The 14,217-nt window shown below is 46.6% G+C and overlaps 2 protein-coding genes across 2 annotated transcripts in view; one reads left to right on the top strand and one right to left on the bottom strand.

The window, feature by feature from the left end:
* IRF8 (interferon regulatory factor 8) overlaps positions 1-14,217 on the bottom strand; it is an 82,748-nt gene that overhangs the window by 31,024 nt on the left and 37,507 nt on the right. The window lies entirely within an intron of this gene.
* EMC8 (ER membrane protein complex subunit 8) lies at positions 1,443-9,000 on the top strand. Its single transcript, XM_079316451.1, has 5 exons — positions 1,443-1,722; positions 5,390-5,466; positions 6,889-6,958; positions 7,423-7,517; positions 8,168-9,000. The coding sequence occupies exons 1-5, from the start codon at positions 1,525-1,527 to the stop codon at positions 8,325-8,327; spliced, it is 600 nt and encodes a 199-aa protein (XP_079172577.1). The 5' UTR covers positions 1,443-1,524; the 3' UTR covers positions 8,328-9,000.

Raw genomic sequence — 14,217 nt, 5'->3', positions numbered from 1 at the left:
TTTATTTTGTATGGACAGAGCTGAATATCGAGACTTTGTTTCTCATTTATAAGATATAGACAGAGCAAGCAGCGCTGGGGAAAACCTGAGGGGTCACCAACCATTCCACACTTCCATCAAACTGGGTTTGCAGCTCCTTTTTATAATCTGGTTTTCCCTGTAGGAATCAATAATTATTGTTTTGTTATAATAATTCTGCAAGGTAAGCAGGGGTGGCCAAAGAAACTTCCAAATTTCGTGGGACAGCTCTTGGGACAATTGGTCATGGAACCATCTGGTCCTGGTGGATAAAAAAAGGAAGTGGGAATTCTGATTTTAGCAGAGAGGTTGGGATTGATCACACAAAGGCAGGAAATCTGATTCTGCAAAAAAAAAAACCTTTCAGAATATGGAAAACCCTTTTTTTTTTCTCTTTTACGAACTGGTATACACAATATAATAGGGAGATTTAAACAGAGTGGGTTTAATAATATATTTCCCTTCATGTAGCTCCATATTCTTCTCTAATTTTATGTATTCTAGTTTATATAAACTCCAAACTTCTATAATTAACACGAATCATTTATCAATGATCCCACCGGCATTTAAACAGAGTGGGTTTAGACATCTATTTCCCTTTATGTAGCTCCATATTCTTCTCTAATTTTACATATTCTGGTTTATACAAACTCCAAAGTTCTATAATTAACACGAATCATTTATCAATGATCACACCGGGATCTAAACAGAATGAGTTTTATCATATATTTCCCTTTATCTAGCTCCATATTCTTCTCTAATTTCACATATTCCGATTTACACAAACTCCAAACGTTTATAATTAACACCAATCATTTATCCACGATCACACCGAGATTTAAACAGAATGGGTTAAATCATCTATTCCTCATATTCTTCTCTAATTTCACATATTCTGCTTTATACAAACTCCAAACTTTTATAATTAACACCAATCATTTATCCACGATCACACCGAGATTTAAACAGAATGGGTTAAATCATCTATTCCTCATATTCTTCTCTAATTTCACATATTCTGCTTTATACAAACTCCAAACTTTTATAATTAACACCAATCATTTATCCACGATCACACCGGGATCTAAACAGAATGAGTTTAATCATATATTTCCCTTTATCTAGCTCCATATTCTTCTCTAATTTCACATATTCTGCTTTACACAAACTCCAAACTTTTATAATTAACACCAATCATTTATCCACGATCACACCGGGATCTAAACAGAATGAGTTTAATCATATATTTCCCTTTATCTAGCTCCATATTCTTCTCTAATTTCACATATTCTGCTTTACACAAACTCCAAACTTTTATAATTAACACCAATCATTTATCCACGATCACGCCCCGCGCCCCCCCCCATACCCACCAGCTGTCGCAAAACCGGGCGCGCTTTGCGGCGCCGCGCGGCAACCGGCATCGCTTGGCGGCGGGGCCGCGGCACCGGGCCGGGACAGCGGCACCGGGCCGGGACAGCGGCACCGGGCCGGGACAGCGGCACCATGAAGCTGACGACTCAGGCTTACTGCAAGATGGTTCTGCACGGCGCCAAGTACCCGCACTGCGCCGTGAATGGGCTGCTGGTGGCCGAGCGGCCGCCCGCGCCGCGGCCGCCGCAGGCCGCGCTGCTGGTGGATTGCATCCCGCTGTTCCACGGCACGCTGGCGCTCGCTCCCATGCTGGAGGTGGCGCTGACCCTGGTGAGCGCTGCCCGCTGCCCGCGGGTGCGGGCACAGCGGCTGTGGAGGTTATGGAGGGGTTGGCACGGCCGGAGGGGAGGCAGCGCTGTGGAGATGATGGGGCAGAGAGTGGAAGAAATGAGGAATAAAGTGTGGGTATTCAGCAAAATGTAAATTGGGGAAAAGGTGAGTGAGCCCGCGTCGTGCTCCACTCAGCTGGATTTTATCGTCTGGTTTGCTTTGTAGGAATGTTGTTGTTTTGTTATAATGATTCTGTAAGGTAATTTCCAAATTTCGTGGGACAGCGCTCGGGACAATTGGTTTTTTATCCTGGTGGATTAAAAACAGGAGAAGTGGGAATTCTGATTTTAGCAGAGAGATTGGGATTGAGCACACAAAGGAAGGAATTGATTCTGCAAAAAAACATTTCAGACTTTTTTTTTTTTTTATTTTACAAACTGGCATACACAATATTCATAACAGGGAGATTTAAACAGAGTGGGTTTAATCATCTATTTCCCTTTATTCAGCTCCATGTTCTTTTTTTATTTTAAGTATTCTGGTTTGTGCAAACTCCAAAATTTCTATGATTAACACAGTGGCTGCCCCTGGATCCCTGGAATTGCCCAAAGCCAGGCTGGGCAGAGCTTGGAGCACCCAGGGATGGTGCAAAGTGGAATTGGATGAGCCTTAAAATCCCCTCCAACCATTCCATGATTAAAAGATTGTGAGCACAAGAAGATCCAGCCATTTTTGTTATCATTAAAAAAAAAAAACAAAACAAATTTCTGGTTCCTCCAGACTCATCTTTAATGTTTGCCTCAGTCTTTGCCATCCCAATGAAAATTTTATTTGGAAACAAATTCCAGTTACTCATCAATAAATCCCAGTTTTCTCCAGCTCAGATGATGCCACGGGAATGTTGAAATCTTTGTGAAGCCTGGAAATGATGAAATGCAGCCAGAGGCACAGGACAGGAGCCCTGCCCATTTCATTTTCCCATAAAACACACGAAATTCATCACTTAAATTATATTTACAGCAGTGTAGGAGTAGCAGAACACTGTGTAATGACTTTCCACAGTGTTTGTGGTGGTGAATTTTGGTAAATTTTAAGCTTTCAGTGCAGCTTTTGAGTGTAGATCTTGCAGCAGGATCAGATATTAGGAAATAAATCCTGTTTCTTGCAACAGCTACAGGAAGAAAATTATCCTGGAGCCAAAGCAATGGCAGAATTTTTGGTACAAAAAGGTAAAGATTGGGAACTCTTGGCATTTCCCACAAGAATTAGGGTTTGGTACAGCTCAGTGTGGGTCACAGCTGCTCTAAAACACAGAATTTTACAAGAGCCTGGAGCCTTTTGCTGCTTTTGTGGGTTTAAACAGAGGCAAAGGTGTCAATAAATCCTGTCAGAGCAGTGGTAAAAATCGGATTTTCTCATGGGAAAGGTTGGAAGGAGCTGATTCCACATCTTTGTACAACCTGGTGTGTGGATCCAGAATAAATCAGGGAGATCAAGATGCTTAAACTCAACTTTTGTAGCAAACCAGCTTCATTTCTAAAGGATTTAATGGGATCTGCTCCTTCCCAAATTCAATTATTGCTGTTTTTTGCATCTCCCGGGCACAGGGAGGGATTTTTGGGGTGTCTTTGCAGGGATGATCCTCGAGGTCCCTCCCCAGCTCAGGATATTCCTGGAGTCTCGGATTTCCCGAGGGTGGAGCAGAAATTCCCCGTGTTTCATTTGCATTTCAAATCCTTTTCCAAGCCTGAGTCATTAAGAAAAAGTGAATTAAGTTGCACTCGAATCTCTGAATTTCTCAGCTAATTGATGTGGTTTTACAACCCGGGCTCCAAAAAAGAGAAATCAAGGAGAATTTCCCTCCTGGAGCAGCTCTCAGCTCCTTTTCTTCCTCCTTTTCCTCCTTTTCCTTCTCCTCCTTCCAGGATTTTCCAGCTGCAGCAAAGCAAAACCACTTTAGATTTTTCCTTGGCAGGGCTGGACATGTCTAAAAATATTTCTAATATTCAAATATTTCTGATATTCAAATATTTCTAATATTAAAAACATTTCTAATAGGAGCTAATTGCTGTAGGATACCTGTGAGGAGAGTGCTGGAAATTACAGCTGGAAACAGCTTTCATTCCAAAATTAGATTTTTTTTTTCCCCTTTGTTTTATGCAGAGGCAATTTTTAATTACCAGTTAGAAAAGTGAGAACTTAAAATAATTCTCTTCTTTCTTTTCAAGACAGTTTTTGGTATGGAACAAAAAACAGCAATGCAGTTTAATTTTTAGATGGATGGAGGTGCTTCTTCTTCTTCTTCTTCTTCTTCTTCTTCTTCTTCTTATTATTATTATTATTATTATTATTATTATTTTGCTGTCTGGGCTGCTGTCTCTAATGCCAAGCTTTCAAACCACAACAATTAAAACCAGAGTCCTAAGCCCTTAAAAAGGGTTTGGAATTGAAACAGCAACTCTTACAGGGCTGCACAGCTTTTTTTTTTTTTTTTTTTTTTTTTTTTTTTTTTTTTTTAATCACTTAAATCCATGTCATCCCTTGGATTATTCACATGGCTGTGTTGTTTGGTTGATTCTGCAGCCTAATACAATAATTATTGCTGAAAATGAGATTGATTTGACTCCCAGGATGAGACAGGTCAGCACCAGATGTATTTTTGGAGTTTTTTTAATAGAGCTGGGGAGGGTTTTTTACTCTCTAGGGACTGCAAAGGAAAATTCGAGCTGCTTCCTCCCCTTCTGTCTTTGTGTTTTGCTGACTTGATACCCTCCATTCTAATAAAAACCATTATCTATATATATAGATATCATATATATAAATAGATATTTTCAAAGTCAGACTCAGCAGGAGGAATCCAGCTCTAGTTTAAAGCAGCAAGAACAGCAGTGTTTAAACTCCTTCAATTAAAAAGCAACAAAACGACCTGAGTTTTGTACTTGTGTAAATCAAAAATTATATAAATTATGTGACAAAAATACATGTGTTTATCCATTTACATAGAGATGTTAAATCAGGACAAACTCTAAAAAGGAAAACAATTTTATCTCAGTTGAAAAGCTGCTAAATGGGACAAACTTCTGCCTCACATTTACCTTTCACCTCAAGATTTTAGTTTCTGACGAAGGCACCAAATGATTTCATTTTCCCCTAAAAATGTGACCTTAGAAATAAAACCTTTCTGCAAGGACAGGGCAGCCACACATCCATGAGGGCAGCATTCTCTGAAGTCCCTTGGCAGGTGAGCAGTGACAGAAAATTGTCCCAGCCATTGGTGGGTGGGACCCAAACCCTCTCTAGGCTGAGTTTAATTGTCCTGGCACTTGGATTTAGGCCAGGCTTTGACTGAGACAACTCCTTGCTCTTTTGCTCCATTTGCTTAACACTTCCCATCATTCTCCAAATGCTCTGTTGGGTTTCTCCATCCCATCGAAATCAACCCAACTGTGAACACACCCATGACCAGACAGAAACATTTTAAGTTTTACTTCAGATTTATTTCAGCTTCATTTCAAAAACCCCGTGGCAGAGACGGAGCAACGCTGTTTTATTTACACTTCAACCACGAGATTTCCTTCATCCTGGGTTGTTTTTTTTTATGTTTTCTTTAATCCTGGAGGGTTTTTTTTTTTCCCCCTAGGATTCATTGTTGCCATTGCTTTTCCAGATTGATTCCTGGTGCAAGGAGAACAGCTACGTGATAGCTGGATATTACCAGGCGAACGAACGCGTGAAAGATGCCAGGTGTGTTGGGCCAATATTTCCTTCTGTTTGCTCTTGTAACTTGTACCTTGGACTCTGCCAGCAGCAATCATCCCCAGAAATCAGAGTGTGTGATTCACCCTGACAACTGTCAGCTGCTTGCACATTGTCTCTGTGGCACTGCAGGATGTGGCCTTTAGTCAGGTGCAGAAAGTCCAGGCTTTGCAGAATCCCTCCTCTCCTCCCTGTGGCTGCTGTAAAAGGCCACTCTTTGAACCAGTGCCAGCTTCTTCAATTGCAGTTGTCAGGGAAAAAGCCAAAATCTGCAGAGTGTTTGCTCGTGCAGTATGGATCTTGGAAAGTCTGGTGACTCCCAGGATCTTATGGAAAGTCAGGAGTGATCTGATTCTTTTGAAATTTCTTAATCGCCGCTGAGTTTTGTCCAAGCAGTTTTTTTATGTGGTAAAGAAGTGGAAGATCATGTCAGTCAGGCAGTGATATCTCTTATTTATCACTTTTTTTTCCTCAGGATTAGTCATTTTTTTTCCCTGCTGGCTGACTCAGATTTCTCACTAAACAATGAGAGACCCTCCTGTGGAGCCACAGTTTAATTTTAGATCTGTGGATTCCATGTTTTCACCTCCATCTATTGGACAAATCCAGGATTGGGACTAATTAGAATAAGAACAATTTATTTAAACTGTTATGCTCCATTCCTGCAAGTGTCCAAGGGTGGATGGAGCTTGGAGCAACCTGGGATAGTGGAAGGGGATGGAATGAGAGGATCTTTAAGGTCTCTCAAACCCAAACCACTCCATGGTGATCTGATTTCAATTATTTGTTAATGTATATTCAGACTCAGTTGTGTTTTTTTAAGGAACACTTGTGACTTCTAAAGTATCTAACAGGGATAAAAGCATTATTTGTCCTTTCCTTATAAATCTACATTTTTAAGGAGAAGTTACAGTTTGTTCTCTTTGAGGTTTGAAAGAGTATCACAGGCTTGATGGTTTTTTAGAACTTTGGTTTGATTTCTGAAGATAAGTGACACCACACAGAGATTGTCATTGGCACCACATTAAGTGGCACTGCATAGAGATTGTCACCTCTGAAAGGTGGGAAAGGTTTTCAAAGGTTATCTGATTCTGGATGAGTTTTCAGTGCAGACTCAGAGAAAACTCAGTTTCTTTTTCAAATGCCTGCCAGGGCAGAGTCTTTGGTCTGGGAGAAGAAGATCAGAGATCACAAAATGTTGATTCCCTGTCATTCCAAAGCCATTCCTAAACCCAGCTGAGCTCTGAGTGCTGCAGAGCCATCTATCAGCTGTGCCATCAGCTCCTTTATCTTCTTCCTGTCTGCAAGCACCCAGAGTCACTCTCACATCTCTCTGAGCTCATTTTCCTGCTGATTTCAGCTGAAACTCTGAAGCTGCCATCACTCAGTTCCTTTTCCCTTCTGCTCCAGCCCAAACCAGGTTGCAGAGAAAGTGGCCTCCCGGATTGCCGAGGGTTTCACGGACACTGCGCTCATCATGGTAAAGCACCTCCCTCCCCTCCTCCTCTGTGAGCTCTGACCCTGCTGCTGGACCAGGGAGCTGCTCTTCCCTGGCTCCTTTCATGAGGAATTCAGTTTCTCTCCTTTCCAAAATGTTCTGGGAAGGAGATGCAGCAAGCAGTGAAATGCAGAGTAAATCCACAGAGAGACTGTGGTGAGCTCTCTGCCACCTCAGAGGGGCTGGAGGCCTTCTCTACATGTTCAGGCAGCAATTTCTGCCTCCAGCCCTCCTCATGCAACTTAAATTCTCATATTGAATGTCACAAACAGGGCTTTGCCTCCTCACTGCTGTGACAAAGCACACTGACAGCTTAAATTTGGCAGTTTGAGGGTAAAACAGTGGATGGGTGTAAAATACCCTGTTTTTACAAACTGATTTTGGGTTTATTTCATCTCTTGGGATGCTGAGGAGGAGACTGAGGTGGTTTCTCTGTCCCTCCCCAGGTTGACAACACCAAGTTCACCATGGAGTGTGTGGAGCCTGCCATCCACGTGTACGAGCTGCACGAGAACAAGTGGAGGTGCAAGGACCCACACGTGTGAGTGAAGGGAACAGGGGTGTGTGCTCCACTTCAGCAGTGCTTTGTCTGTTTGCACTCAGAACCAGGATTAAAAACACAAAGGAAACTAATTTTCTTGTATTTGGGCTTGGTTATTTATTAAATCTTATCTAAAGTATAGAGAATTCAGCAACACTTCTAGCTACCAGCTAAAAAAGTGAGCAAAATGGAAATTTATTCAGCTGCCACAAGGTTTCTTAAAGCTAAACAGTCTAATGGAGAATTAACACCTATATTATTTATACTTTTGACCCAATAACCAAATTCCTGTGACCTGCAGTGCAGCACTAACTATCCAACCAAAATTCCTACCTGAAATCATGAAGATGGAGACAACACCCAAAATCCTCCATCTTGTCCCATACCTATTACTGTATTATAAAAAATTCAAATTTAAAACCCTTCACCGTGTTTACACTCTTCTATTTAACTACACACCTGTGGATTTGCCAGAAAGCACAGAAAGCTCAAAAATCCCAGGATTTTGGGATCCAACAAGTGAACTGGGAATTTTAAGAGATTTGGGGAAAAGCAGTTTGTCCGTGTGAGGACGCTGCAGCATGGCTTAATATTCCAGAGTTTTTTTTTTGTGGTGATTCCAATTGATAGCTGGTTCTTTTCCCTGCCAGTGACTTCTGTGAAGATTGGACTGAAGCCCAGAGAATTGCTGCCTCCCTCCTGGACAGCAAATCCTACGAGACACTGGTGGATTTTGATAATCACCTGGATGACATCCGCAACGACTGGACAAACCCCGAGATCAACAAAGCTGTGCTGCACCTGTGCTAGGAGGGATCCTCCTGCCTGATCCATGGCCATTCCCACTCTGTACTGAAGAGAGAAAAATGCTATTTTTGAATGTAAATAGAATTAATATTCAGTACCTTGTGTGGAAAGCTGACTGATTAAAAGAGGAGTGGCACGGTGCTGTGTCCCTAAAGCCGTGGAATGTTGGTGGTGACATTCCCTGGAAGAGCTGCCAGATGTCCTCGTGGACACCATCCCACTTGTAGTGAATGTTGCTATTCCTTGGAAACCAGAACTGCTTCTGCTTGGCCCCCACTGTTCCTATTCCAAAGTTTTGATTCCAGCTTTTCTAATCTTTAGAGAGGTTACTTTTTAACGATTTCTGGAAATACCTTTCCAAAAAAAAAAAAAAAAGAAAAAAGAAAAAAATCAATCCTGTCCTCAAATGAGAGATTTTAAAGGTAAATAGATCAAATGGGAAGTGAATGGTTTCTTCTGGCCTGGGTTGGAATTGTAACTCACTTGGCACAGTAAAAGGCAATCTGCTGAGGATGTTCCATGCTCATGTGTCACCTGTTTTGCAGTGCTTTAGCATGACAGAGAGTTTTAAAGCAGCATTCCCAAATAACCTGGTGGTTCCTGCACTCTGTGGGCTTGGCAAGCACAATTACTGCTTGAATGTGTTAAACCCAAAGTAAATGATTTATAAAAAGGACTGGAAGCACACTGCTGAGTTTGAATCCATAGTTGGAGTCTACAGTAGTGAGATACTTATTAATTATGTGTATTGGGGGGAGGTGTTAATCAGCAGATCTCATTTTCCACATGATCCAAGTACATGGAATCAGGGAGCCTGGATACAGCCTAGTTCAGCTTGCCCTGTCTTTCCCATTAATATTTATTTCCAAGGGGAAGTTTCCTGGACAATGCAGCTTTATACCAGCCTGGAGGAGCTCTTTGTAAGCCCTCGTGGTTGTTTGCCCAACTGTAGTTAAACACAGCCTCAACCTGCAACAATTCCTCCAGAATTGTTCCTTCTCCAACATTCCTTCTCTTCCTGCCCAGAAATGTTACAAGGAAGATTCAAATATCCACAAAATGTCTGTCTGCCTGTCTCCAATCTTGGTGTTAAAATCACAGCAAAGTTTGGGTTGGAAGGGACTTAAGGATCATCTCATTCCATGGGCAGGGACACCTTCCCCATGACCAGGTTACTCCAAGCCCCATCCAACCTGGGCTTATTTCAAAATGGAAATGCCAGAACCTCTAGATTTTGAAATAAATCCAAGTTTTACTCCTGGTCTTGGAGAGGGATGGGGCAAGGCTAAAATCCCATTTGCAGCAGGGAATAGGACAGTGGATGCCCCCAGGCTCTTGAGTTCCCTCCAGGTGAGATTCCACAGGGCCTGAAGTGAGTTGAGATCAGAGAGAGGAGAGGAAACTTTGGACACTTTGTTTTTTATCTCCCTGCTGTGCATGGGTGAGGTGTGATTACCAAAGAGATTGGCATCAAGTCAAGAACCTTCCCCAGGCTGAGTCAGGCTTGAAGGAGGGGGAAATGTTTTCACTTGTTGACTGAAAACATGTATATAGCTCCCAAAAGCAGCGAGATAACACATTCCAGTGGCTGCTCCACTCCACATCTGTAGGAAAAGATACCCTGGGAGCAGAATGCAAAGCACCCAGGCTGCAGGAAGAGAACTTTGTACAAACACCCAGGGAAATCCAAGGCATTGTTCCAGAGGCAGATCGTTATCTCAGCCAGATTCCTCGTGTGGGGCTGTCACAAGGAGCTGCTGCTTCTCCTGAGCCAAGGGAAATGGGAAATGTGTTTCTTTTTCTTTGTAACAGCATCTCCTAATCAAGCTTTGATCATAAATATGCAAATTCAGGCTAATCCTGCCCCCCCTGTGAGGCAGAGTTTGTCTCCTCAGTGTAACCTGCTGGAATATTCCCTGTGACTAACCTGGGACACGGTGTGGCAGGGGAGAAGCTTTTAGTCCTTTGTCTTCCCCTTTTTTTCATCTTCCCTTGGCTTTCAAATGAGGATTTTTTGCCACCAGCAGAAGCCCAGGCTGGCTTTGAGCAAAGAGGACAAACCTGCAGATCTTATCTCCCCTGGCCTATTTGCATTGAAGGCTGGACAAAAGCAGCAATTCCATAAATCCAGGCAGCCACCGTGGCTCTCCTGAAAGAATGAGGAAGCTGCAGGGCTCAGGGCAGGCTGTGTTCCCCTTTCCTGCTGATGTGCCCACAGCAAATGCTGCTTTCCTGGCTGCTTGATCTGCTGGATTCAGCACAGGAATTCAAGGTAATTCCTTTTAAAACTTCAGGGGGAGGAAATCTGGGGAAAGGCATTCTTGCTGCAGCCCTGGGAAGGCAGCATTGAGAATGTGTGTCCTACTCTTTTTTGGTTTGTTAGCAATTAATGACTTTCAGGATTAACTTTTTTTCCCCCCCTATCCATCAAAATTTGGAGATTTGACATTTGCCTGCCCAGATGTTTTAACTCTCAGCTTTTTACTTTATCCACACAACCTGAAGCACTTGGAAAAAAGAATCCCTGAATGGTTTTTGGGATGGCAGGGACCTTAAAATCATCCATTCCACCCCCTGCCATGGGCAGGGACAACTTCCACTATCCCAGGGTGTTCCAAGCTCTGTCCAGCCTGGCCTTGGGCACTTCCAGGGATCCAGGGTTAGCCACAGCTGTTCTGGGCACCTGTGCCAGGGCTTCAGCATCATCACAGGGAACAATTCCTGCCCAATATCCCATCTAAGGGCAGTGGGAGCCATTCCCTGTGTCCTGTCCCTCCATCCCTTGTCCCCAGTCCCTCCCCAGCTCTCCTGGAGCCTCTTTAGGCTCTGAGCTCTCTCTGGATCCTTCCCTAACCCAGGTGAACACCCCCAGCTCTCCCATCCTGTGGGATTCTCTTTTTCCCACTCAAGCTGATTTTTCAGAACTGTGGCAAACATCCCCCCAAGCAGATGGATGACAGGAGCCACGGAATCCCTGCTCAGCTGTTCCTGGGGCACTCAGGAGTGAGATCTCTGTTCCCAGGGAATGCCAGGCCCCACATTCTCCCTGAGCTCATCACTCTGTGTGTGCATACGAGGATTTGGGGAAGTTTTTTTCCCCATCCAGCGAGCAAAGCATCCTGCTGCTGTCATTTTCCCTCTTCCCATCTGCTCCTGGGATGTTCCCTCCCCGAGGAAAGTGAGCAGAGATGTAACAGCTCCAGCCCTTGGAGCTGATGTTGGACAGGGGAGCAGGTGAGCAGTTCAGACATCACCTGGCACAGCTGGAGCCAGCAGCAGACAGATGTGCAGAGCCCACCCCAGCCGTGAGGGGCGGCCCCCTGCCCCCAAGAATTCCTTCTGCGAGTGGTGAGGCGAGGAGAGGTGACAGTGACAGATGCAGGAAGCAGCGCCGGGGCTCTCTGCGCGCTGGCTCGGCGCCTAATCGCGGCACTCTGCCATCGGGGAAGCGTCTGGAGATGCCGGAGGAGGAGGGCACTGCCAGGGAGAGCCGGGATAACGCTAATGGAGGAGGCTCTTAGTGGGGTGGGCTTGCGGCTGAGTGCAGCCTGGAAAATGGCCTCGAGGGGAAATGTGCTCGGCTTGCGAGCTCTGCTTCTCGTTTGGGTGAAACTCAGCTCCTGGAGCACCCGCACACTGGTCCCGACTGGGCTGCTCCCCTCCCATCCTGCCCAGGCTCTGCTATTCCCAGCTGGGTTTAAACACCTCCACACATCCCAGTCCTGCAGCACAGCCCCGTCCTTGCTTCCCCCAGCGCCCCGACCCGGCCCTCCCGCAGCCGGCAGCGCTTTCTGTGCGCCCAAGGATCCGCTGAGGACTTTATCGATTTCCCTTTTGCTTTGTTTTTTTTTTCACTGTCGCTTTTAGACCACATTTTCACCCAGCCCTCTCCTCCGAAAGTACACCCCAGCTGCATCCCTTCCTTTTGGTTTCCCGTGCAAAGCAGCAGAGGCAGATTCGGAGAGGACGGTGGCAGGGGGCTGGCAGGGGGGACAGCGCTCCTGCGTGTGGCACTTCCAGCCTGCCGGAGCTGGGATGAGGGAAGCAGGGAATTCTGCTCTTAAAAACACCGGGTAGGTGGGCTGGGGGTGAGGGGTGACTGGGGGAGCAGCGCTTCACTCCGGCTGCAGCACTTATTTTAGCGGGATGCGGGCAGGAGCCGTGCCAGCACAGCCCTCTGCGCACAGCCAGCGCCCAGGAAACACAGCCCTTCCTAGAAATGCACCCTGGGGCTTAAGAGATGGACCTAATTGAAAAAAACTCCATCGAGGTTGTAGCAGCAGGGATAAAAGGGAAAGCTGGGCCCAGATTAACCTGGACTCAGCGAGCGGGGAAGCGCGGCAGCCGTGGCCGGGTCCCTGAGGCAATTCCCGGCTGAATCCATGCTGGGGGAGAGGTGCTTTGTGCTGGATGCTGGAGGTCTCTGTGCCTCAGGTACGTGCTCGCTCCCCGCTGCGCTCCCGACCCCTCCCGCCCCATCCCGCTGCATTTTCTCCGGGGGTGCTTCCAGCCCACGCGGTTCCTGCTGCTCCTGCCAAGAGCCCGTGCTTGGGTAATGCTGGAGCTGCTCCAGTTTCCACGGAGCTGCATCTTCAGCTGCCTCCTCGTGACATCCTCCTCCCTCCCCACGCCTGGCATCCCCTCCGGGTACCGCTCGCCAGCCCCGGGTGACTCTGGATCTCCGGGAGGGAATTTCTTCTCTGCTCCCAGCACCGGTTGCCACTTTCCAGCTCCTGCAAGTCCTTTCTGGGGCAGCTTCAGAGCCAGGCAGGGAGCAGCCCCTTCCCCTGCTCGGGCCAGAAGGGACGGGGGCAGGAGGGGGCAGGTGGCCTCGTTGCTGGGTTAGCACGGAGCCAGGCTGACGTGTCACCTGCGTTAGCAGACCCTGGCACTCGGTGACCCAGAAAGCTGCTTCCTCCCCCTCCCTGCTGAAAGGGGAGCCCAGCTGGTGTTTGCAGGAGCAGCTCCTGGAGGGAGCCAGCAGAGCCTCTCCGGGCTCTCCAGCCAAAGCTTTTCTTGTGGCCAGTGTTTGCACAACACGTCCCTTGTCCCTGCGGTTCCTCTGGCGCCTGGGAAGCATCAGCTCTCCCTGCCCTTCCCCCCGAAGGGAATTTGGGAGGCTGCCCTCCATCCTCACCCTCTCACCAGGGCTTCAGCCCCGGGACAGGATGGAGCAGGAGGGTTGGGAAGCAGCACAGCTACCAAAGGGACACAGCCAGGACTGGAAACCAGCCAGTGACCACCCCAGGGGACAGCCAGGGGCTGGCCAGCTCTGGAATCTTCCCCCAGGGAGTGAAGGTGGCTCCATGCCCCCCACCCCCTGAGCCCACCCTCCTCCTCCCCTGGCCAGCTGGCTCTTGCTGGGCTTTGGCCACTTGCCCTGACGTGATGCTCAGCAGGTCACAGCTCAGAGCCTTGTGACAGGAATCAGGAGCTCCTGGAAGGGATGTGACCCTGCCCTGGGCTGCTCCTGTTCCTGGCACTCAGCTCTCTGCTCACCCCACACCAGAGGGGCTCCTGTCACCTCCAAGTGGACAACCCCCACTTTTTAAACCTTCACAGAGGTTTTTGCTTTGCTCACCAGCCCCGGGGAGGACGGGAAAGGGTGTTTGAGACTATCAGGTGTCAGCAGAGCAGCTGGAGCTGTGCTGCACCCGCAGAACTAACCACAGGTATTTTAGCAGCCTGCTGTTTATGTTTCCCACCCCTGCTGCAGCAAGACAATCACTTTCTGTCACTGTTGTAGCAACAACTGCTGTTCCAGGCCAGGCTAATTCTAGCCCTCGTGGGTTTGGGGCTGTTTGTTTTCACCCAGCAGCAGCAAACAGGTAGTTTTGGAGACAGGCAGTGAAACAGCTCAAGGTGGAGGTGGGAATTGTGCTGTTCTGGTTGG

Source organism: Erithacus rubecula (genome assembly GCF_903797595.1).
Source record: "Erithacus rubecula genome assembly, chromosome: 12".
NCBI classification, from domain to species: domain Eukaryota; kingdom Metazoa; phylum Chordata; class Aves; order Passeriformes; family Muscicapidae; genus Erithacus; species Erithacus rubecula.
The sequence above is the reverse complement of the archived record's forward strand: the minus strand, read 5'-3'. Positions and strand labels throughout refer to the sequence as shown.

What these genes read in the sequence shown, in the direction of transcription:
- EMC8 (XM_079316451.1), top strand. Translation starts at nt 1,525, where the DNA reads ATGAAGCTGACGACTCAGGCTTACTGCAAGATGGTTCTGCACGGCGCC. An exon ending in TGGAGGTGGCGCTGACCCTG is followed by an intron (nt 1,723 to 5,389) that starts GTGAGCGCTGCC and finishes TTGCTTTTCCAG; the next exon opens with ATTGATTCCTGGTGCAAGGA. An exon ending in CGGACACTGCGCTCATCATG is followed by an intron (nt 6,959 to 7,422) that starts GTAAAGCACCTC and finishes GTCCCTCCCCAG; the next exon opens with GTTGACAACACCAAGTTCAC.